At 36.3% G+C, this 25073-nt stretch overlaps 1 protein-coding gene and 1 long non-coding RNA gene across 7 annotated transcripts in view; one reads left to right on the plus strand and one right to left on the minus strand.

Annotated features, from left to right (window-relative positions):
* MICU1 (mitochondrial calcium uptake 1) overlaps positions 1–25073 on the plus strand; it is a 142950-nt gene that overhangs the window by 51383 nt on the left and 66494 nt on the right. For 5 of the 6 annotated variants that reach the window (XM_045581739.1, XM_045581742.1, XM_036437778.2 and 2 more), the window contains 3 exons: positions 8177–8182; positions 9266–9380; positions 24675–24757. In XM_045581739.1, coding sequence (XP_045437695.1) covers positions 8177–8182; positions 9266–9380; positions 24675–24757 — 204 coding nt within the window. The remainder of the gene's footprint in view (positions 1–8176; positions 8183–9265; positions 9381–24674; positions 24758–25073) is intronic. The other variant, XM_036437779.2, reaches the window with a different exon arrangement.
* On the minus strand, positions 7372–19648 carry LOC118718891. The gene is made up of 3 exons (XR_004987969.1): positions 19504–19648; positions 18290–18294; positions 7372–7382 (listed from the first exon to the last, which is right to left on the minus strand). It is a non-coding gene; the product is annotated as an uncharacterized LOC118718891 (long non-coding RNA).

Consider the following 25073-nt stretch of genomic DNA (forward strand, 5'->3'; position numbering starts at 1 on the left):
GCTTCCAAAGATAATGAGCAGCCACTTCATAGCAGAGGGCTTTCTTGCTTGCTTCCTTACAGGGATTTGCCCTTTGCATGCTAAGTTCTGATTGCCTGTGAGAAGGCTGGATTCATTTTAGCATAGAGTGCCTCTTCAGATGCAGCTTATGAATAGTATCAAATACTTACTGTATTGCTGCAAGGAGTATGCATAATGTCTCTTTCCAGTCTCTGAGTTCTACCACTAACTTAAGTCTGTTGTTTAACCCATGTGTTTGATTATTCAGTTTGAAAAAAGAAACAATATAACCACTAAGGGCTCCCAAGAAGGGTATGATTTACTTGGTTGCCCCAAATATTCAGACTTCTTTTATGATGTTTTTTTATTACATTTTAATTTTACATTATATTGTGTTTGAATTTGGGGTCAGCTTAACTCATTTGACTTATCATTATTGATTTGCAAACATGAACATGACTAACCATTGCATTTCCAACACCTTCCTATTTTGTTATTTGTCATGAAACAAGATTTGAAATTCACTTTGACATGAGAGGACTTGGTTCCAAGCTAACTTCCTTTTCTTATTTTATCAGAAATACTGTAGCATGTTTTAAAGTTACACAAATAAAGTTCTATGAAAGCTACTCAAAGCAATTTATCCTATTCTGGTAAAAATGGGTTCCCAGCTTAAATATCTACTGATGTGCTTTGGTTGCAGAGAATGTGTGAGGAGAATTCTTGCTTTGCATATTTGTCTTTGCCATTATGAATGTGTGAGGAGAATTCTTGCTTTGCATATTTGTCTTTGCCATCATGCAAAAGTTTTAAATTTAAATCAAAAGCTTCTCCAATTACAGGTTAATCCAAGATTTGTTAATGAAGAAGAGTATAAAGAGCCATTACATTCTTAAACTGATACTCATTGTGAAAATGATTAGAATATACATTTGAACAAGTCAAAGCGTAAAAATATGATGTGTACCTACATCATTAACTAAACTGTTTTTAAGATAACTGAGCTGATACAAGTTAAGCCCCAAAGTTAATATTTTACAGTAGTGAACTGTGTTTTGCTCTGAAAATATTCAGTGCCCATTAACAATTTGAGAAATTGCAAACAATGTAGAAACCTGGTACATTTCTATGTATTTGATACATTATAAGATGTAATATTTCATGGCATAGGTTCAGGAGTCAGACCATGATCTGTCCTGCCACTTCATAGCATTTGTCACCTTGAGCTACTTATTTAATTTCTCTAAGCCTCACTTTTCTAATCTGTAAAGTGATAATTATGTCTCCTACCTCATAGAATTGCAGTGAGGACTGAAAGAGCTCATGCAAGTGCTTAGCACAGTGCCTGACATAGAAATGCAAACTATAATTTCTTAATTCTTGATATATCTTAAAGGTTAGTGGTGTTCAAGGGATATCTATAAATGTTGGATTTCAAAATGATTTAGAAATCTTCAAATAAAGGGTTTCCTGGGGGACAGTAGTTACTAGAGCAGTGTGAATGGTGATCCTCAGAGTGAAACTTCTTTTATTTTTATTCTTATGATGTATTTTTATAATATTTTTTCCAAATGGGAGAAGAAGAAATACTATATTAACATCTTTTTCAAAACTGGTCTGAGATTGATTTTTCATGAAGTGATAGCAAAGTCTTTTGTAAACCATTTGACTAAATCCATGACTGCTGCTGAGTTCAGGACAGTTCTTTCCAGCACTGATTGATTTGAGTGCCCAAAGTTCAAAATTAATTTTTAGATCAGGTAACAGATTATCAATAATGGTAAAACATCAATTCTTTCATCCAGAGAAAGAATGTGCACACTTTGAAGCAAGTGTGCAGTCTTAATGTGGTAGAATTGATGATTTTTCTCTTTCTAGGGCTTTAATAATACCTCATCAGATACTGAGACCTAAAATAAATCACTTCAATAAAGTTGTATAATTTCCTTGAAGTTAATGCTGTTCCAGCGGACTCTCAAATTTTTATCATAGCTTTAATCAAATCTTCTGCCACTGTTTTTTTTTAAGCATCTTCATTTGTATTCATTTTTTTTCTATAGCCATGTAGGTAATGAAATAGAAAAGCATTTGCATTCTAGGCATTTGGAATAGTGCTCAGAATTATTAGAGTGGTTATAATTGGGACTGAAAAGAGAATGGCTTTCTGGCAGAGTGAGGCTTACAGTATCTTAAGCATTCACCTTCCACATTTTGTTGCACAGTAATTTATGTTTGTTTGTTGCTAAACAATATTATCTCTGAAAAGATTGGAAACTCTGAGTTAGGAGAAGAAGAAATCATAAACTATTCCAAATTATAAATGTCTTGCTTTAATTTTTATATGTCATATCCCCAAATCTACCTTCCTGCAAATTCATATATGTGACAGGAAAGAAAAATAATACATATTAACTGTGCAACTTTTTTTTTTTATTTGGAATAGTGTGATTGTTTAAGATCGGTAGCTTACTAAGGCTTTGGCATCTGTCTATGTAACAACTAAATAATGATGTATGAGCATTAATTGCATGGGAAAACTGTTGAATTTCCTCTTTCTAGTATTCTAGCCCTCCCTGCCCCAACTATTCATTATTTGGAAATGATATGCCAAAATTGTATTTTCTGGAAGAAGTATATTATTATCATTAATTTGTCTTTGAAGTACAACTTCAAATATTTCTTAAAGTATTTAGAGAGGTTTTGGAATGTATTTCAACAATATAGAGAAATATTAATATTAAAACAGTCCAATTATTTCAGTCTCATAAAGGATGACCTCTTAATTAAATTATAAAAGTGTGTTCTTTATCAGTTTTTCTGTGTACTGGGAATATTTTAAGGTTCTAGATTATATGGTGGCACCTATTTTAAAGTATGTTTTTATTGATTTGAGAGAGAGAGAAAGGGAAAGGGAGAGGAAGATAGAAACCTGTCTGAGAGAGAAACATAATCAATCGGCTGCTTCCTACATGCCCCCTGCTGTGGATCAAGCCCACAACCTGGGCATGTACCCTGACTGGGTATCAAACCAGAGACTTCTTGGTGCAAAGGTCAATGCTCAACCTCTGAGAACACTGGCCAGGCAGTAGCACCAATTTTACTGTCATAGTCTATCAACTTCTATTTGATTGAAAAGGTTTATTTTGGACTATAGAACCTGAAAAGTGGGTCTTATCTAGAATAAATAATGATATTAAACTCCTAGATTTATTTTTCTCTTTGGCTTCATCCAGTTGAATTCCAGATGGCAAAATTATTGCTCCTATTTTGATCAACCCTGTAACAGGATTTACTGTTTGAGCATAGTATTAAGCAGTTTGAGTCATATCTGGAAATCCCAGTCCCAGAACTCCTAAGGCATATGCAACTTTAAGCAGATGTTTTGTAAGTTTGTGTGATTGGTCAGAAATGAGAGAGAGAACGCTTCAGCAACAAAGCCATCTGGTGAAACAGTTCAGATTATAGACTCACTGAGAGGTGCAGCAATTACATGAGTACAGGTTATGATTTGCTCTAGTTTACTCTTGTCTTTCTGCTTTTCTAAAAAATAAAAAGATTCAGAACATGGGGCAGTTAAGATCAATACCATTACTCTTATGAGATTATTTATTCATTTGCCTTTACTTGAGGTCAGTAATTGGAATGTTTTAGTGTTATAGGTATATTTCAAATAGATAAAAGACTACGTTATGTAAATATATAGTAAAGTAGTTTAACTTCAATTTATTTAAGTCAATGAGCATATTGCTTTGAAATATTTTACATAACTTTGTTCTCCAAAAGGGAGTAACACTTGTCAGTAAATTGAATAGAAATACTATTCTGTTCAGTTAATCTGCATTCTGCTTTCACGGCCTTAATTTCAGAGATTCAGGTGATTGGAATAAAGTTTGATATGTAAGTTATAAAGTGCATTTAAAAATACCTCTGTAACTTATTACAATCTCTTTTTAAAATACCTACTTCTGTTTAATTTTCAGCATATACCTGGTATACTGGTGTAATGTTAGAATCTTACCTCAGGAACTTCATTATGAAACTTCAGTTTCTCATAGACCCTTATTACATCTTTTTTTTTTTTTTTTTTTTTTTTACTGAACTGATATCTTTATATATTACTTAATCTCACATTATGTGCCCTTACAGTAGAATTGGAATATATTTTATTTTACTTTTATATAAACTTGTTCCTTTTCATTTGTTTATTTGTTATTTATATTGAATTTATTATGTATATTGAATTAAATTTAAATTCTTATGTTAGATTTTCCTAGTAAAAATACATATTAATATAAATGTTCATCAATAACAAAATTATATAAATAACCACTTCTGAGACAGAGAAGATGAACATTATTACCAATCTGTTTGTTAAGGAGCATTTTTTTCTTTGGACTATGCCTCCATATCACCTCTGAAATATATAAATGATATTGACTTAGGAAGAAATGACTTAAAATTTAGTCAGAGATTAAACATTACCCAAAAATTAAGTGAAGGAACATTTTACTTAACATTCTCAATTTGCAAAATTAAACATTGATGAGACTTTGGAGTAAGAAAACCAAAAACCTTCCCTCTACTTTTCCTTCCTTGAATCTTGACTTCCCATTTTTACCATTCTTTGGATCTTTAAAAAATTTATTCATTATCAAACTCAAATATCAATATTTTCAGATTCCCTATGTGCCATGGCTAGTTGATCTAATGGTAGAATTTATGGTACAGCCAGGCCTTTGATTTAAAAAGACCACTTAAGAAGCAGCTGTAAAACATAAAATAATCTCAAAATTAGTTTTCTAGTAACGCCCATTTCCTCCCAAATTGTGACATATTTATTTGATTCTCCTCCTAGCTTTAAATAATTTGATGGATTGAATTTTTATGGTTTTCTGACAGATTTTTTGAATTATTTTTTTATTGATTTCAGAAAGGAAAGGAAAGGGAGAGGGAGAGAAAGACAAACATCAATGATGAGAGAGAATCACTGATCAGCTGCCTCCTGCAGGTCCCCTACTAAGGACTGAGCCCATAACCTGGGTATGTGTCCAGACTGGGAATAGAATCATGACCTCCTGGTTCATAATTCAACACTCAACTACTGAGCCATACCAGCTGGGCTCCAATATCATTCTTATTCAGCCAATATCATTGATATAATTCACTGGTTTTGTAACAGTTTTGGTGTTTGTAATTAATATATGTTATGAATTTTGTAAGAATTGTCTTTGGAATTTTGGATACTCAACAACTCACTTATAAATTCTTAGAGTTAATAAATTAGATGTACAGAAGTTGGCAAAAGTAAGTTTATAGTTGTGAGTACATAAATCAGTTTATTTTTTATTATTTATTATTATATTTTTATTAATATTAACCTATTTTTGGTACCCCTGTATAAATTTAAATATACCTGAACCACTCTTTGAACCCTCTTTGACGAGTGGATATCTTGGAAAGCATATATGTAACTTTTCTCTCTTTTTCCTAGAACCCCAACTCCAACTCCAAAATCACGAAAGAACAATATAGACCTTTACTCTAAAGACAGAAAATTGTATTCACAGGGCACGTCGCAAAGCATGACAAATTTTAAAATTTTAACATCTTTCTCATTTTTAAGGAGCTACTGCAGAACACACACATTATCTGTTCTTTCTCTCAAACATTTGTGCTTTCTCTTTCTTTAATTTTTCCTAACTTTGATACTTTGTATTCCTCTCTGGTCACAGCTCTTTCTCCTTTTTTGTTCAGCTTCCTATTGTCCTTTTTTCTTCTATTTCTTTCCTTCTAGCTATCTTCTTCAATATTTTCTTACATGCATCAATTTGGCATTCTCATGGTCTCTCTTGCTCCCTATCATTCTTAGTACAGCAGAATTCTCGTATATAACCACACAAACAGAATATCTTATCCTTTAGAGGTCTGAGGGTTGCAAATATGGACATATCTCATTTAATGCAGTAGAGGAGGGGGTACCTTCCTGGGGAATATCACACTAATTAATTCAGCATTGTAAAATGTCATTATAATATAGCCCCTGGAGATATGTTCCTAGAGCAGTTCTCAACATACAATTGAAGGTCTGTTCCATGACATCTTTATCATCTCTGCAAACTTTATAATGGTCCTAGTGGGAAGGATGACTAGGCCTAAATCATGACCCCAAGTGGATCTCATGCAAAGTCTCTCAAGCTGCCTTTTAAAAACCATTTTACGTAATTCCATGTTTATTTATACTTTGAAAAATAACCATATACTTTGCTAATAATCGAAAGACCTTCCAAAGAAAATGGGTCACTCAAATCAGAGAACATCATAGAACAGTAGATCCATACTTATCTGGTCAATTGTTTCTTAGTAAATGGTTTAGAAACAATTGTATGTCCATATTTTTTAAAAAATAAACCTTACCTCTATGTCACTATACACAAAATTAACTTGAAATGGATTACAGGCCTAAATGTAAAATCTGTAACTTTAAGTCTTCTAACAGAAAATCCGGTTTAGTGGCTTCAAACAACAACAATCATTACTTGTCTCTTGTGCTTTTTGTGAATAAGGAGTTTGGCTTGATGGTGCTGGCTCAGGTTTTTTATGAGGTTGCAGTGAAATGTTAGCTAGGACTCTAGTCATTTAGCCTGTCTGAGAGTGCAAGATTCATTTCTAAGTTATAGACACCAAATAATTGAAAGCAGATAGTCAAACGTATTTGTACAACATGCATTATAGTCCTAGGAGAAAACAACCCAAATATCCTTCATTGGATGGACGATAAACAAATTTGGTATATATGTAAAATGGAATACTATTTGGCAATAAAAAAAAGTACTGGTTGATGCTACAACATGGATGAATCTAGAAAACATTTTATATAAAAGAAGCCACACAGTCTTATAGGTTAAAATAGTGAATTTTATCACAATAAAAAAGCCTCCAAAGGGAAAAAGAAAGAAAGGAAAAGAAAGCTGTTCTGGATTAATGATATTAAAAAGACATGACAACTAAAGACATTACCATTCATAATAGTGTATTATATCCTGGACTGAGGGAAATAGCTATAAAGGAAATTAATTGGGAGAGTTGACTAAATTTGAAAGTAGACCATGGATTAAGTAATAGTACTATATTTAGTATCCTAATTTTATTAAATTTATACTGTGGCATATAAGAGAATGTCTTTGTTGGAAACATATACTGAAGTATTTAAGTGTTAAATGTATTGTAATATAACTTCAACTTTCAAAATAGTGCAAAAGAAAATATATGTCTATGAAATGATAGAACAAAGGTGAATCTGAGTAAAAAGGATACTGAGTTCCTATATGTGTCTCCACTTTTCTGAGTTGAAATTGTATCAAAATTGAAAGTTACCAACAAAACTAGATTTGTCTTTCTGTATCTTCTAAGTAGCAGCATTGTCTAGATGATTTTTAGAAAAATAATGTTAGATATGCTTCTGTGACATAGCTGCATCTGCCCTTTGATTTTTGTCTTTGTTTCTCAACTTCAGGATCACAATATGTTATTTATTTTTATTTGATCATAGCACTCTCTCCATAAGATTATTACATAATATGAAGTACTCAGCTTCTGTACACATTTATTGTTCTGCCTAGTAATTGTATAACTTTGGAATATGATTCTCATTATATATTTTTTTCTTATTCATATGCTTTGTTTTTGCAGTATCTTGAATATTGTAAAAAAAAAAAAAATTACTTCCTTTATTTTGAGAAATTAAAATAATTCCTTCCTGGTAAAAGGCTTTGCTGGTCCTATTTTCATCCAGCAGTATTTATTTTTACTGTAATTTGTGTTTAATCTCTTGGTAGAAGGTCCAGTGTGGTATGAGATATAGCTCATTTTTGTTGTTGGCTCAAAGAAATGATCTCTAAATGCTGTCAGGCAGGACCATGCTTTCTGTCCATCACAAATGAGTCAGAGAAGCCCTTTCCTAAGTGGGATCTGCTATCAAAACCTGGTACTGCTTTGTTGACCTTCAACTATGGATTTTAACTTTTCTGTGGTTACTGTTTCATATCAACAAACAAATACTCAGTAAAGGCGATCAATGGGTTTACTAAGAAGATCATGGTAATTCACTCGGTACTTGTGTTTTCAATTGGTTAACTAGTTTTCTTTCCTTTGTGGTATATGATGGGATCTTCACTAGACAGAGGTAACCTATCGGATAGTGTGTAACTGGATGCTGGTGTGGTGATGCTTGTTGGTTTAGTTTTCATAATATTTCTCCCAAGGTTATGTTTGCAATGCTGCTTAACATTTTGCTCTTGCATGACATTATTGCTTTGATGGTACTTTGTTGCTTTGGGTTCTTGAAACCTCGTGTTACTTTTTTTTTTTTTTTGGCACCAGAATAATTCCTTAAATATCTTTGGTTGGCCCAGAACTTATGGAAATGAGTTTCAAGTCTTAACACTTTATTGGATCCTTTTCAGTTTTTGAAAATATCTCCAATGTTACTACTAAGTTTATAATTCAGCTAGGAATTCAGAAAACATAGTGGGTTTGTTTAAGCATTCAGGAAGAGACCACTTGCCAGACAGACAATTACTAAAGCTGGTAATTAACTCTCTTTGAGTAATAGCTGCATTTTAGAAGAGTTTCATCAAATAGATGAAATTAAGAGCTTCTACCAAGGTAACAATAAATATAATGAAATAAACTGATGTATAAAGCTTGGTGTGTATTTATTTTAAAGATGCTATTTACTCTGCAAGCTCATCTACATTCCAAAACTAAGATTCTTGGGGGTCATAAGGAAAAATTAAAATTAGTATTTCAGAAATTAATTTTCTGAACATTTATGTCAGGCTTGGTTGCTTAACTCTTCATTTTTAATCACTGATTTTATAGTTTCTTAGTAAATTGAAACTGACTTCATTTTAGTTTTTTTATTTGTTTTGATTTTTTTTCATATACTTCTATAGAAGAAGATGGATTGTTTTTAAAACTAAGAAACAAAATTAGCCTTGAACTGAGTCTGTATATGCTAAATGTCAAGAGGTCATAAAATTGAAATTATTTTGCATTGTTTATATTGAGCCAGTATTGAAACAAAATTATCTTTTGTCTTATAATTTTCATCATCTTGAAACTGTAAAGGATCCATTAATTTGGAATGGCTATCAGAAATATGCTTATGATAAATACCATAAATAAATGATGATTCATCTTTAACTATATTCTCATTCTACTGTATCTTCTTTTTATCTTTTGCTGGGACCCATATATTTAATAGAAAATTGCCCAAGAACGAGAAAAATTTGCTGATGAAGGCAGTATATTTTACACCCTTGGAGAATGTGGACTCATATCCTTTTCAGACTACATTTTCCTCACAACTGTTCTTTCTAGTAAGTATAAACTTTTCCCTTTTTTTTTGTGTGTGTGTGTGTGTGTTTTGTTTATTGGGAGCACCAGGACTATAAAAAAGAATTAGATTGATTGGAGGGCAGAGCAAGATATGTTCATAAAGTTAATTGATATGTTATATGAAATTTCACTTATCTGGAATTCTCTGTAACTTGTATATAGAACCACTTGAAGAAGAAAAAAAATTAAAATTCAGGTAAAGTTTTAAAAAGAGGCAATTAGCCCTAACTGGTTTGGCTCATAGATAGAGCATTGGCCTGCGGACTGAAAGATCCCAGGTTCAATTCCAGTCAGAGGCATGTGCCTTGGTTGTGGGCACATCCCTAGTAGGGGTGTGCAAGAGGCAGCTGGTCGATGTTTCTCTCTAATCGATGTTTCTGGCTCTGTCTCTCTCCCTTCCTCTCTGTAAAAAAAAATCAATAAAATATATATTTTTTAAAATAATCCCATACACCAAAAGGTCATGGGTTCAATTCCTTTCAGGGCACATAACCAGATTGTGGGTTCAATCCCTGGTCTGAACCCTGATCTGGGTACTACAGGAGGCAACAGATTGATGTTTTATTCCCAAGTCAATGTTTCTCTCTCCCTCTCCCTCTTCTTCTCCCTCTTAAGTCATTAAAAGCATATCCTCAGTTGAGTTTCTTTTAAAAAACAACAACAAAACCTAGCAGAATTGGTAGAGATTTTTAAATCATTTTTGTGACTTAAAATAGAATTAAAATTAAATAGACATGATATGGCAGAAAGAGTACATTAAATGAAGCGACTAACTTGGAAAATTGCATTGCTGTATGATATGTACTGTGGAAGTAGTCCTTGTAAATGTTTGTTGAGCTGAAATGAGATTTTAACTTATACAGAAGGATTATAAAGCAGAACCTTTATAAAATCTGGCGTGTATTATAGCTCCCTTATATGAACCATTTAAAAGCAGGTTTAAAAAAAAAAAAAGTCACATTGGGCCGTGAGTTCCTGAGCCTTACTTTTTGGTTCTTGGGTCCTATCTTAAACATGTTTTATAAACATAGTGGTTTATAAAAGTGCTTATATTATGATGTCAAATATCTGTTTTTGTGAGGAATGAGAAAATATAGTAAGGATATGATTTTAAGACTTTCTTTTTATCACTGGTTTTAAGCATTTTAATTATTATGTGCCTTTAGTGTTTCTCAATGTTAGTACTACTAATGTTTGGGCAGGGCAATTCATTCTTGTGAGAGCTGTCATGTGCATTGTAGCATGTTTAGCAACATTCCTGGCCTCTGCGCAGTAGATGCCAGTAGCATACCCTCTCCCTTCTCTCAGATGAGGCAACCAATGTGTCTTCAGGATTTGCCAAATGTACCCTGGGGGGGGGGGGGGCGGTAGGAGGAATCATTCTCAGTACACAACCAATGATGTAGTTTTTGGCACGTTAGTTGTTTTTTTGTTTGTTTGTTTTGATTTACGGTGTCTTGATGTAGCGTTCTTCATGTTTTTTGTCGTAAAGTTGTTTGAACATTTTGTATCTGTAGGTTTATAATTTCCATCTAATTTGTAAACATTTCAGCAATTGTCTTCAAATACTTCTTTGCTTTTCTGTCCTCTCCTTTGGTGATTCCATTACAATATGTTTTCCTTACATCAATCTTATAATGCTTACTCTATTATTACCTTAATTTTACAGATGAGGAATGGAGACATAATAGAGGTTTATATATTAAAAAAACACTTGCCCTGAGTCCCACAATAAATAGGTGATGCAGAGTTTGAACCCAGGCCAACCACAGTATCTGGGCTCCTGTTACTTTGTTTTACTTCTGTGGTCACATTTTCAGCAACGATAAGCCACAAATTAGCATAGTGCCTCTACGGTTGTACTGTGAAGAGACTAGGCAATAACTCTTCAGTAGAAAATGGGCATGTTGAATGTTGCACACTGCGTTTTCCACTTTCTCTAAAAAGCCACTGGGGGAAATGTATCACAGAAATTACACTGAACTTCCCATGTCCAAATTGCTGCTAGGATGATAGGAAGTGAGGCACTCAGTGGATCAACTTCCTGTGAATAACAAGGGATCATTACAGTCTTAGATGCACTAAATGATCCCCAGGTCATCCTGCAAGAGAGAATGCAATTCTTTAAACACCAAAAGCGTTGTTAAGGAGTGGCTGAGACTGGGAGAGGTGCATTGGTATCTTCATTAATCTCTTGTCATGATGGACAACAGGGTCTGTCCTTGAGATTTCCAACAGCCAGCCAGCCAGAGCAATGTGAATGGTATAACCCTGATAATGCAGAACACCAAAAGCGTTGTTAAGGAGTGGCTGAGACTGGGAGAGGTGCATTGGTGTCTTCATTAATCTCTTGTCATGATGGACAACAGGGTCTGTCCTTGAGATTTCCAACAGACAGACAGCCAGAGCAATGTGAATGGTATAACCCTGATAATGCAGAACTGTCATATTTCTTCTTAATTTATTTTTTAATTGATTTTAGAGAGAGGAAGAGAAAGATAGATGTGAGAGAGAAACATCAATCGGTCGCCTCCCTCACATGCCTGGCTGGGGATGGAACCTGCAACATGAGTTTTTGCCTGGACCAGGAATCAAACTCACCACCTTTTGGTAAATGGGACAACATTCCAACAAACTGAGCCACATCAGCCAGGCAGGACTGTCATATTTCTGATTAGCTGTTTTTTTGCAAAATTAATGGGCTCAATGTTCAAGAAATTGGCATCATGTTGAAGAATATGAACATTCTGCCCAACTGGATTGACATTTGGAAACTCAAAGTACTTTCAAAACTACACTATATTGTCAAAAATAGAATTTGAGGAATATATATACATGTATATACACACACATATATATATATAGAGTAAATCATTAAATTCCTTTCTTAACTTATAACTACCTCTCCTGAAAATAAAGTTAACAAAGCTGCTTCTCTAAAACATTATATATATATATATATATATATATATATATATATATATATATATATAGTGCAAATTATTCCCTTGGGAGTTCGACCTATGCTTGCTATGATGTGTGTAGACCACCAGAGGATGGTGTGGAATGGAGGAAGGCCCTAGCTGGCAGCTGGGGAAGGGAGGCCCTGGTTGGCAGCCAGCAGCCAGGGAAGGAAGGCCCCAGCCAGCAGCTGGAAGGCCTCAATCAGCCCAGATCGCCAGCCAGATCTAGGGACCCTACCCGTGCACAAATTTTGTGCACCAGGCCTCTAGTATAATACAATTTTCCCCATTTAAATAGAGCTCATCTTCTCATTTAAGCTTTTTAGAAGTTTGATTTTTAGCTAAATAAGAATTTTTTGGACACACATTAAAAAGAACAATCAATTTGGCAACAATGTCTTGTGCTTATAATAAGCAGTGGCATATCATATCTTCCCTATATGAGCTTGGGATAATGAGGGCCTTCTTTGAACCTAAAATTTTAAATACCGTTACACACACATACACACACACACACACACTTATACATATATACCTCCTAATTCCTGCTTTGTTTTTTCTCCTTAGCAATTATCACTGTTCAACATTCTATATCACTGATGGATTGACCTTGTTTATTACCTAGTATGTAAACTGCATGATACTGATCACATGTTTGTGACAATATTCACTACAAACATATCTGGTGTATATAAAGCTTTGTGGCCAGATAACAAAGCAAGACTATAATTTTTTTCCTCAATTTTCTCCAAAAGGAACTTTAGCAAACATAAGACTTGACTTTGCTGTTTATATCCCAAATTGAGATATAAGTTGTGTCTGAAGCTGCCACTGGGTATGTTGGTTCTGGGGCCTCTTGGGAGGGACTCTGTTGCAGGCCAAATTGGTTGTTTTCAATCTGCAGCCAGTACCAGTGGAGGGGAAAAAATGTGTTTTTTAATTAATATATTTTCAAACAAGCTTGTTTTCTTATAATTCAGAATTTATATATTTATATCCCTCCTTATTCTTATGTCATAAATTATATTGCTTTATACCTCATCTCCCTGGTCAAGTTTAATGGAATAACTTGAAGAATTTTCAACATTGGCCATAGCATTTGTATCAAATAGAATATTAGGTATTTACTAAATAAATACTCATTAATAAAATCAGATTCATTTTAGGCAAAGTAAAGAAACTGTTAATGGAGAGTCTCTAATCCTTAAAGTAATTTTATAGGATTTGACTGAGAATATAGAAGAATGATTATTAATGGCTTAATTCTCAGCACTTACTGATTGCAACATTAGCTGATGGTCTTAAATCTAATAATAGAAATCAGAGATTTTTCTCTATAACGTGGTACAGAAAAGGGTCATCAAGATTTATCTAGAATGCTGCATAATATTTATTGACTTGCATCTCTTTGCTAATGCTAAGTTTTACTAGATAATGATAATATAATTTAAACTCTGGATTTTGGCCATTGACAATTATGAAATATTTCTGTTGTGCTCTTTGTCTTCATATGTGTCCTAACTAACGTTATTAACCCTGTGGGCTAATAACATAAAAACAATCCTAGAGAGAATAATATTCATAATAGATAAATATTAAACATCTTTCTTACTATTTACTATTAATCTTTGAAAGCTGTTAGAAAAATCTAAAGAAAAAAAAATACTGTAGCATGGATTCTGCTCTGATGTTATCTGAAGCTGGCCACTGGGAAGTGTTGTTTTGGGCCTCTTGGAAGGAACTCTGGTGCAGGCCAACGTTACACACTGCCTGTGACTGGCTCTAGACAGCCTGTTTGGAGCTACAAAGCTATCCACAGTTTGTGGCTGCCCCTGCTGGTGTGATTCTAACCTGTTCAGCTTTGGGCCTGGGTGTGCATGGGAAGGACCAACCTGCATACCAAGGCCAGCTTTTATCAGCACTGGGCTGGGAGCAGGTCAGCTAAAGACCCAAGGCTCCCGGACCTGCCTTGTCTGCCTCTGCCTGCAGGCTGCCAATTGGGCTTAATTAGTGAAAAGGCCTCTGCAGTCCTGGAGTCATGAGGTAGCTTCTCAGTGAGTCACCAGGTAAGGGCAAGTGGTGTTCACCAGATTGACACAGGTTCACACTCAGTGCCAGTGCAGGGTGGGCATCCACTTAGCAAAAGTCACCAGGTTGACCAAGTCTAGCTGACACCCTCTGGGTATTCACACATTTTAGTGTTGGGGCAGGTTCTCAGGGAGTCATCAAGTGAGGCCAGCAGAGTTTATCAGACCCAAATAGAACAAGATTTGGCCATGTGACTGGAGGGCTCTGGGCCAGTCAGGCGTACAAGGGGAAAATGGCCCCATCCTAGAGTCCCACAATTCAGTCTGTCTCAGATTCTGCCAGGAGCCAAATCTCAGCAGGGTAGGGCCTCTGGGAGTTGAGAGGGGGCTAGTGGCTCTTCTGTGAGGGGTAAGTGCTGGTCAGGCTTGGGCAAATGTGGCCTCTGTCCCTTGTCCATGAACCACAGAACTCAATTTGTCCCGGATTCTGCCCAAACCTTGGCAGGACGGAGCCACCAGGAGTCAGGAAGGGGTCGGATCTCCCATGAGGGGGAAATGCCAATCAAGTATGCAAGGAAAGTAAGAGGAATTGCCCCGCCCGAAATTCACACAACTCAGTTACTAACAATCTCTGAGTCTACCCAGGTCTGTACACCCCAGCCTAGGCACCTCATGCCTCAGCAGGGTACAAGCTCCACAAGGTGGGGTGACAGGGAGTCAGGAGGGTGGAGCTATTGATCCCCCAGGCTGGCAGAATTCTACCCAAGAAAAGTGGCATCTGCAGTGTGGGAGAGGGTTCGGCTTTGGGATCCTGGTGGTGGTTTCTTCAGCTCTCTCCCCAGAACCACAAACTCCAGTTCTCCTGGTGTGATTCTAGTCTGCTCAGCCCTCCCTACACAGGAGCCCAGGGGGCAGTGGCTGTGAATGAGGTCTTGTATTGGTCCTTTAAGAGGGAGCCTATCTCTAGCTGACTCTGGTCTCTTCCTGGTAGACAGAATCCCTGCCTATTTTCACAGCCAGATATCACCTCTTCCGGCTCTGGTGCTCTGGACTGTGGAGCCCAGCTTGGAACTGAGAACACTCTTCTCAGAGGGAACCTTTCTGCAGCCGAGATATCCCTCTAGGATCTTAGCCGCTGCCTGTGGGAATGGGGCCAGCCCTTTTTGAGTCTCTACCCTCCAGTCTCAGTGTGGCTTATTCGGTAAATCCTTGGTTATAAGACTTTTCTTCAGCTGGTCTTCAGTTGATTATTCAGGATGATTGTTCTGTAATTTAGTTGTAATTCTAGTTTGGTCCTGGGAGGAGGTGAGGGTAGATTCCACTTACCCACTGCTATCTTGGATCCACTATAAATAATATATTTTTTTAAATGTTTTGTATTGATTTTTAAGGAGAGAGGAAGAGAGAGGGATAAAAAGATAGAAACATCAATAAGAGAGAAACTTCGATTGGCTGCCTCCTGCATGCCCCTCAGTCTTCCTGAGGACCGAGCTCATAACCTCGACATGTGCCCTGACTGGGAATCAAACCAGTGACCTCTTAGTTCCTGAGTGCATGTTCAATCGCTGACCCGCACTAGCTGGGCTATAAACTATCTTGAAGTAGGAACTTTATCATGTGGTTTTGTATCCCCAAAGTATCTGACACCATATTCTACTACCCTGTTTCCCCGAAAATAAGACAGTGTCTTATATTAATTTTTTCTCCCAAAGTTGCGCTAGGTCTTATTTTCAGGGGATGTCTTATCTTTCCATGCGCTAGGTCTTATTTTCAGAGGATGTCTTATTTTCGGGGAAACACGGTAAATAGTCATTTACCGTAAATAGTCATTTTTAAAGTATTTGAAGGAAAGGATATTTGAGATGTGGCTTCCCTGAGTTTCTTCTAGATAGAAAGAAACCTAGTTCAGCTCCATATCCTTGACTGCAGTGTCAAAAGAGCCTCAGTCTTTCTTTCATTTCCCTGGAACAGGTGATAGAAACTTTCCCAGATTCCAGCCTCCTACAATTCTTGCTTGTGTCCTGTGCCCAGGCTCTTTGTTCTGTTGATGGTTGGGGTGGCTGGTTGGAATTCAGGCCTCAGTAATTGATGATGTTTCAAGACCTTTGCTTATGGTCTACGAGCTCCATTTTTTACATCGAATGTATTGGTCCATCTACTAGTATATAGCTTACCTTTCCCTAAAAACCAAAATTTAATAATGTTTGCTTATGCTTAGGCTTCATTATGTGTTGCTTACCTATTCCTGAAACAACTTTAGAAAATTCTTATGTTGTGCTAGGGAATTTGAGGTTGCAAAAAGGAAGTTAAGGCAAAAAATAGTGATTTTTGATGGAATGGTTTGCCTAATCGCTGCCCCTTCTAGAGAAGATATTCAGCGTAGTATCTGGTACTTAATGAGTATTCCATGTGTATATTGGTTTGCTAAGTAAATATTCAATAATTTTTCTGAATAATTATTTTAGTATGCATACTAAAATTTTATATTGTTCCAAATATCCTTTGCTTCCTGCCTTGCACTTAAAATGGTTTTGAAGCAGTATTCTCTATGTATATAGACATGATGAAAGGTAGAAAATTATAACAATACTTACATTTTTTTTTATTTGAACACTAAACTGAAAAACAGATTTTGGGTGAATGCCAACCTAGTCACATGTAAAGAGGGTCCTTCAGTTTAATGTAGATTAAGTAAAAAATCAAAGCTCTTTATTAAATTATCTATACAGTAAGTTGTATCTTGGCATAAGCTGTCACTTTGGCTTGTATCAAGCACATGGAATGGAATGAAACTGCATAGAATGAAATGAAAGCAGATGATTATGGTTTCAGATCTGTGAAGATAGAGGTGGGGTCTGTCACAAAGGTACATGTCAATTGGCCATAAAAATAGTAACTTGCATTTGAAGAAAATAAATCCTAAAGTAGAACATGACCTTAACGCAAGGGTAAAGCGCTGGCATTCCTTTAAGAATTGCTCTCCGGGGAACTCTCGGGGAATCTAAGCTTTTTGACATCTCTGGCATTGAATACTCTTCCTTAGCACAACTGTCAGCAGTGTAAAGAAGAGCAATTTAAATGAAATACTGTTTCTGGCGGCTCTCAGAAGGTCATCAGTAACTGAGGATGAGATATAGCTCAAAGATGAGTTATGCACTATGGACTAGAAACATCAGCTATTTCTATTTATTTTCTGCAGGTGTTAAGTTATAAATCTTTTCTTTTGATAATCAGGGCTGAAATGTATTTTCTAGAATATTGATACATTTCTGAATAGTGTTCTGTGAAAACCTTGCTAAACAAATTCAGAAAAACTTCAGTTTTCTTATGAAGTATTTAAACTCAGGTTCTTGACACTTAGTGTTTTATATTATTTAGAAAACTTTGCCTACTGACATTAAGTAAATAAATCACACTGGCAAGCAGTAAAGAATGGAGTCTTCTTTGTAGCCATTGTAGAGTCTATGTAATGATAATTACCTCATAGTAACTATCTCATAGTTTTCTTCCTTGGCTTAAGATTCTCAAGTAAAAACAAGACTAAGTAACACTGAATTTTAAATTTGTTCTAAGATTATACATGTAATGTCTCTGTGTTTTTTCTTATGGTAAGAATTTGTCAGAGTAGAAACATGGGTCTTCTAGCCAGATCCTTCCAGTAAGTGCTGTTAGGAATAGCAGCTGAACTCCTTATTCCCCACCCATACCTGTTCTAATGAGGTCCTGGCTACCTCTGACTGGCCAGTAAATCACAGGTTATGGGTTAGTCTGTGAGCAATACAGAGTGTAGACATCATGGCTGTACCTTGCATTATGGGGAGCTTTACCTACTATGTCTGCCCTACACTTATGCTAGCTTAGTTACAGTTAAGCTTGGGCTCAAAACTACATGAGGTGAACAAAGTCTTTCCTAAATTTAGATCACTTTCAAAGGTCTTAAAGGACTCCAAGAAACTGGGATAAAGATTAAAATCGTTGACCTCTTTTAAAGGGACAATTAACTTTTTCTTCTCTCATTTGACTACCAAATCCATATTGTATCTAAAACCATTTGTGCATCAGAATTAACTATCGGAGCCTAGCTGGCATGGCCCAGTGGTTGAGTGTCGACCTATGAACCAGGAGGTCACGTTTCGATTCCCAGTCAGGGCACATGCCTGGGTTGCAGGCTCAATCCCTAGTGCAGGGCATGTAGAAAGCAGCCGATCAATGATTCTCTCTCACATTGGTGTTTCTGTCTCTCTCTCCCCCTCTCCTTTCCTCTCTGAAGTCAATAAAAACATATTTTTTTAAAGAATTAACTATTGGAGTAACACAAATTTAATTGCCTAGATAGTATTAGTGAAAGCATATATTGGCATACCTTTTTAGAATCTTGACCATGTTTATCAAACACTTTCGTAAGTGTTTACTCTTTGGCCCAGCAATTCCATTTCTATAAGTTTAGGCTAATAAAGTTACTGTGTGTATAATGATGCTGATGATCAAAAAATAAATTGGAAATAAATCAGATATCAAACAAATTACAATAAATTTTGCAATGAAATTCAGTGTAACATTTAATGTATGTAATGCAGAGATTCGTTAGCATTGGGAAATGTTCACATGGATTGATGAGTCAAAACATACATGTCTTATTTCATTTTAGGAAAAGAAAAAGTATATGTGTCCTGTTATTTGTAGAAAGGATAACTCATTCCACAATTAACTATATTTAGGATACTGTGCTTATGGGAGTCATTATTATCTGAAGTACCCCAAAGGAGGACTATTAGGATGTTGGAGCCTGGAAATAAGCTCTAAGAAACTTAATAGACACATGAGAATATGTTTTTATGAGTTTAGAGAGCTATCAAATAAGTGAGGAAGCAGATTTTTTTTTTATTTCTCTAAAAAATTAAACTATGAGATGTGTAAGAGCTGCACAAGTTTAGATTTGGGCTGTACATGAGATAAAAAGCTCAATTAATAATCCCAACCAAGATTAGACTTCAGAAGTGATGATCTTCCTCTCAGAAATAATCAAAGGCTATCTGATCATCCTTAAAAATTCAGTAGTGAGGTTGATCATTATGTGCTAAAGTATTTTCCTAAGTCAAAACATATCAGAAGACAGGGAGCTTACAAGCATCCAAAATCTGTTTACAGCAAGATCCAGGGGACAAGATTATATAGGGGAAATGGAGTGGGGTGAGGTTGGGAACAGAATGCAGTTACATTCAGTCCGGGGGCTAGCAGAATTCAACTGTTGTTCTTAGTTGTCAGGCAGTGAGATGATGCCTTGGCTCCTGTGGGGTTGGCCTGACCATGCTTAACAGTTCTGCTTCCTTGCTGGGCGCAGTGTACATTGTCCAGAAATGAATCGCCTCTTCAATCACTTTGCTCATGATTAAAGGGAAGTATGCAAGTGCACCAGCCTGAGAAATGAAACTCAGAAAAGAGAAAAACTTAACCCTCTGTTCCCATATACGAAACTTAACCCTCTATTCCTATACGTATATGTATTTCAGAATTTCAAAATAATATGACTATCTTTCAGATTAATTCAGATGCTCTATCAGATTATAACCTCCCCCCCCCCGAAATATTGGGATCATCTAACCAACAGAAAATAAGAATCTAACCTATTCTTTTTTTCTTTTTCTTTTTTAATCCTCACCTGAGGACATTTTCATTGATTTTTAGAGAGAAGAGGAGGGGGAGAGAATGATAGATGTGAGAGAGAAACACCCATCAACTGCCTCCCACACTTGCCGGGACTGGGAATTTAATCAGCAACCTAGGTATGTGCCCTGGCAAGGAATTGAACCTTGACCTTTTGTTGTACAGATGACGCTCCTGCCAACTGAGCCACCCTGGCCAGGGCTAACCTATTCATTCTATCAATACTACCAAAGAAGAATTTAAGACATATTGACTCATTATATTGTTGGAAGAGCCAAAATTAGAGTCCTACTCTGCATTTTCTATTAAAAAGCAAAGTAGAGCCGAAATCGGTTTGGCTCAGTGGAAGGAGCGTCAGTCTGCGGACTGAAAGGTCCCAGGTTCGATTCTGGTCAAGGGCATGTACATTGGTTGCGGGCACATCCCCAGTGGGAGGTGTACAGGAGGCAGCAGGTCGATGTATCTCTCTCATCGATGTTTCTAGCTCTCTATCCTTCTCCCCTTCTCTCTGTGAAAAATCAATAAAATGAATTAAAAAAAAAAAAAGCAAAGTATATAGAAAAATCTGTGCTTCAAAAAACTGTCTAGAGTTGTTATTATTGTTAACATAGAGTAATATAATAATGATACTTAACTAGAATAGACCCTACTGTATCTCCATTTCCTATAGCAAAGATGGTTGTGGAATTCTGAGTAAAAGCTGTATAGTAATGAACTTTGCATGGAATCTTATTGTTTTAATCAATTCTTACATAGGTTACGATCATTTTGGGATCACTGCATAGAGGTAGATAAGTTGTTAACACAGGAAGGGGAAAGCTTCACTGTTCTCTCTGTAAGTAGCCTGGGATTCTACAGGATTCCTTTCTCAGTACCTTTCTATGGAAATAGGTTGTTAGTGTAAACACAAGGCACCGGAAAGCTCTCCAGAACAGCTGGATTTCAGAATCGTTCTGAAATATTCCTAACCAAGAAGGGATTTCAGAATTATCCTAAAGTGGAGACTGGGAAGTTCAAGAGAATTGCCTAACAGGATATTCCTGTGCAGCATATTTCACTTAAAGCAAGCTGGTTTTTTCTTGTTTATGATCAGCAGATGAAGGCTGAATGGGCTGAGAGAACTACGTTGGGAAGAAGGGCCTTCCCTGATGGCTGCTGGGTAAAGCTAAAGGAGAAGGTGCAGGCTGCTGCCTTGACTTGCCTTACCAGTGACCAGTGCATAGGGGCTCAGCCTAAAATGTCAGCACATGTCCTTCACTAAACACTCTGAGTAGCTCCACATAAAGCAAATACTCTATTTGGAAGGACAAAAGGGTAGAGAAACCTAAAGCAGTACAGGGCGTGCTTTTTTTGATAAACTGAATTGTATATAATTGTAAGAGGATATATGAACTATGGTTTGCTAGAGTAACTCATTCAGTCATTTAAATGATACAGGCACATGCCTTCACAGAACTAATAGGACAATTCTGATAAAGCTAAAATTTTAAGTACTCTGTAACCTCTGTAATCAGTGGAGATGGGAATGGAAATGCTGCTTTAATTCATAGGTTGCAACATACTGGCTCTTGCCAAATTTTTCCATTCCTATTCATTTGGGTTGTATTCTTTCCAATGTTATGATGCCACCTCCTCTGTCACTCCTTCCTTTCTGTTTTCTTTCAACTGCATCCTACCCTTTCTTTATCCTCCTCAACCTTCAGTCCTCCTTGGGCAACTCCTTTGGGCTCTCTGCAGTTCACCAAACTTATGCTAATGACTCTGAGTTTTAATCCCTCTCTTCTAACTACCTCCTGAACATTCTCATCTGAATATGCTCTTGACCCCTTGAATTCCGCAGGCCTGATCTGAACTCATTTTATTTCTCAAACCTTTTACATTTCTTGTATCTCTTGGTGAATGATGTGCAAGCTGCCAGTAGCCTAGGCCAGTCATGCCCTCATCCTTTCTCACTCTCAACTCATCATAACTGATTATAATCAAGTTGTATAATTTCTGCCTTGCTATTTCAAGTTTGTTTTCTCCTCTCTACTACCATTGCCATCAGCTCAGGACTATTTTTAAAACTTAGAAGACCTTCAGTGGTCCTCGCTGCAGATGGCTCTTATTTTCCAACTCATCCTTCACTGTAGCCAAGGAAGTTCTTCAAAAATGCCTGCTTGATTGTGCGTCCCTCTGCTTAAACTTTCAGTGGCTTCATATTGTTTGCAGTAGTTATAGGCTCGGGTATCTGCATGGATTAAGCAGATAATGTGTGTGAGTGAAGTGGGCCAAATGTGAGATAGTGGGGGAGAATAGGAGAGTGTATTCCTCTCTACAGAAATTCATATTCAGAATTTTTTAAGATGTTTAATAATCCTGCCTGAGAATCTAATGTTGCCTATAAGTCTCCAGTTAATGCAGCCAAGTCTAAACTGCTGAGCATGGCAGTGTTGCTTTGATATCAGATATGTCTTTGAGATGAACAACTTGGAACTCTCAGCTGTTGCAGAGACCGATGTCACCAGTGAGTCACGTCCGTTGTTGTTTTCTAGGTCAGAACATATCAGAATAAAGAGTTTGTTTGTTATTATAAGTACCACTGTCTTCCTTCAAATTGGAAGCCGGGGAGCATAATGAGAAGTCTATGGGCTTTGGAGTGCCCCTTGACCTAGGTTCACTTTGCCAATTCCGTCACATATTTGCTTGCTTGTATGACTTTGAGCTAGTCATTTAATGACTTGGAGCACCAATTTCCTCCTGTAGTTAAAATATAAAGAAATAAGCCTTGCAGGGTTGAGAGTGCAGTATCAGATTCTCGGCCACTTTAAATTTTCCAGCTCAGTGTTTGGCACATAGTAACTCTTCAGTAAAGGATAGCATCTAGACAGGTAGAGATAATTTAAGAGGCAGCAGTGAATAATATAAAAATCCAATTTCCCCGGCTGGATCCTTCTTAGTAATTGTACTTGTGGCCTAAAGAAGAGCAAACCAGTTGCAGGCCATTATCAGGGGAGGCAGGCAATTGGAAGCAGACAGACACATCATTTACCCTTGGAGCTAAAAACCAGGAGCTTGCCAGTCTCGCTGGCTATCGAGCGGAAACTGGAATTTAAGACTAGACGTTCAGTTTTCTGTTGACAAATTCCTAACCAAGATGGGGATGTGGACTTTCTACAACTATGAATAATGTCTTAAGCTCTTTTTCACTTTTTTTGTCTATATATAATCTTTAAATTTTTTCGTGAAAGTTATATTAGCTAGCTGAAACCGGTTTGGCTCAGTGCATAGAGCGTCAGCCTGTGGACTGAAGGGTCCCAGGTTCGATTCCAGTCAAGGGCATGTACCTTGGTTGGGGGCACATCCCCAGTAGGTGTGCAAGAGGCAGCTGATGATTCTTTCTCATCGATGTTTCTAATTCTCTATTCCTCTCTCTTCCTCTGTAAAAAAATCAATAAAAAAATATATTTTTTAAAAAAGTTATATTAGCTAAAAATTTACTTCAATAGCATGAGGATATTTTATTTTGGTTTGTTCTCTACAGCTGTATAAATTTAAAGCACCAAAGGAAGTTTTCTTTATCAGAACCTTTTTTGTTGTTAATCTTCACCCAAGGATAGTTTTCCCATTGATTTTTTTTTTTTTTTTTTTTTTTTTTTTTTGAGTGAATGGAAGGGAGGAGAAGAGACAGAGAGAGGGAAACATCCATATACGAGAGATACATGGTTTGGTTGCCTCCTTAAGTGGTTGGGTATTAAGCCTTCAACCAAGTTACGTACCCTTGACCAGAATCAAACTCTTGACTCTTCAGTCAGCAGGCCAATGCTCTAACCATCGAGCAACCCAGCTAGGGCTATCAGAACAGTTAGCATGGTGAGGAAAGAGGGCTGTTATATTTACATATTATTCTAATGTTTTCATTGTACATTATGTTTTCATTGATCTAGGGACAACAAAAAAGTCTTCAAGAGCTTTCATCATTCACCTAAGGGAAAGAAAACACACCATCTTTTCAGACTCTAAAATTTAGCATAAATTCAACATTTAAGTATATTTTACTCAGTAATTTGTATACCCAACTTACATGGTTGAAATAGGGGGCTGAGCAGCTAACAGTATACTTTTCTGCCTTTCCCCAGAGCTATCTTGATAATGAGTTAAGTATCAATAGTACAGATAATAACTGTTGGCAGAATGACATCCACTGAACTTCTTCTTGTACTTAAAATGGAGAGGCTAGAAAGCAAGACAAAGAGCATTTCAACTTCTTTGCAGCAGTACGTCTCACAGACTTTCAGGCCCAGACAAATGATTCTATATTTAAGTAACAGAGCAGCAACATTAGTATTACACAGCTAAGAGGATTGTGTCTAAGGAAGCAAAGCAGAAGTATTTAAGAGAATATTGAAACACAAAGATAGACAAGTGCTATCTTTACTGGCTATGCTGAAATTCTCTTTGTTTTAAGGAGTATCACAAAAAGGTTGATCTATTAATAGATAAATACATTGGTATTCTATGACTTGATATTTTTTAGTGTTCATCTGTTTTTCTTAAATGACTGATTTTGTTTTTGTCAATGCCATCTAAATATTGTTTCCACCTCCCCCTTCTTCCTTCCTTTCTTCCTTTCTACTTGCAGCTCCTCAGAGAAATTTTGAAATTGCTTTCAAGATGTTTGACTTGAATGGAGATGGAGAAGTAGACATGGAGGAGTTTGAACAGGCAAGTTGTCTTAGAAAGGTCCTTTAAATACATTCATATTTAACCCAGTTTCATGTGCTTTGGAGTTATTTTGGCCTTGGTCAATAGACTCAGATGCTACCCAATTTTTGAAGTACCTAATGTGTCATTTTTCAAAATTACTAACTTTTAACATATGGGTTTTCTTGTTTTAACTCTAAACATAAGGAATTATTTGAATATACTATTAAGGTCAAGATTGCTCTGATTTCCCAATATGAACTCAACTATAATGCTTAGAGGCTAAGTTATGGATATTCAATTATATATTCAGGCCATGTTTATCAAGCAGCTACTC

The sequence above is a fragment of the Pipistrellus kuhlii genome, unplaced genomic scaffold (genome assembly GCF_014108245.1).
Source record: "Pipistrellus kuhlii isolate mPipKuh1 unplaced genomic scaffold, mPipKuh1.p scaffold_m20_p_15, whole genome shotgun sequence".
Taxonomy (NCBI): Eukaryota; Metazoa; Chordata; class Mammalia; order Chiroptera; family Vespertilionidae; genus Pipistrellus; species Pipistrellus kuhlii.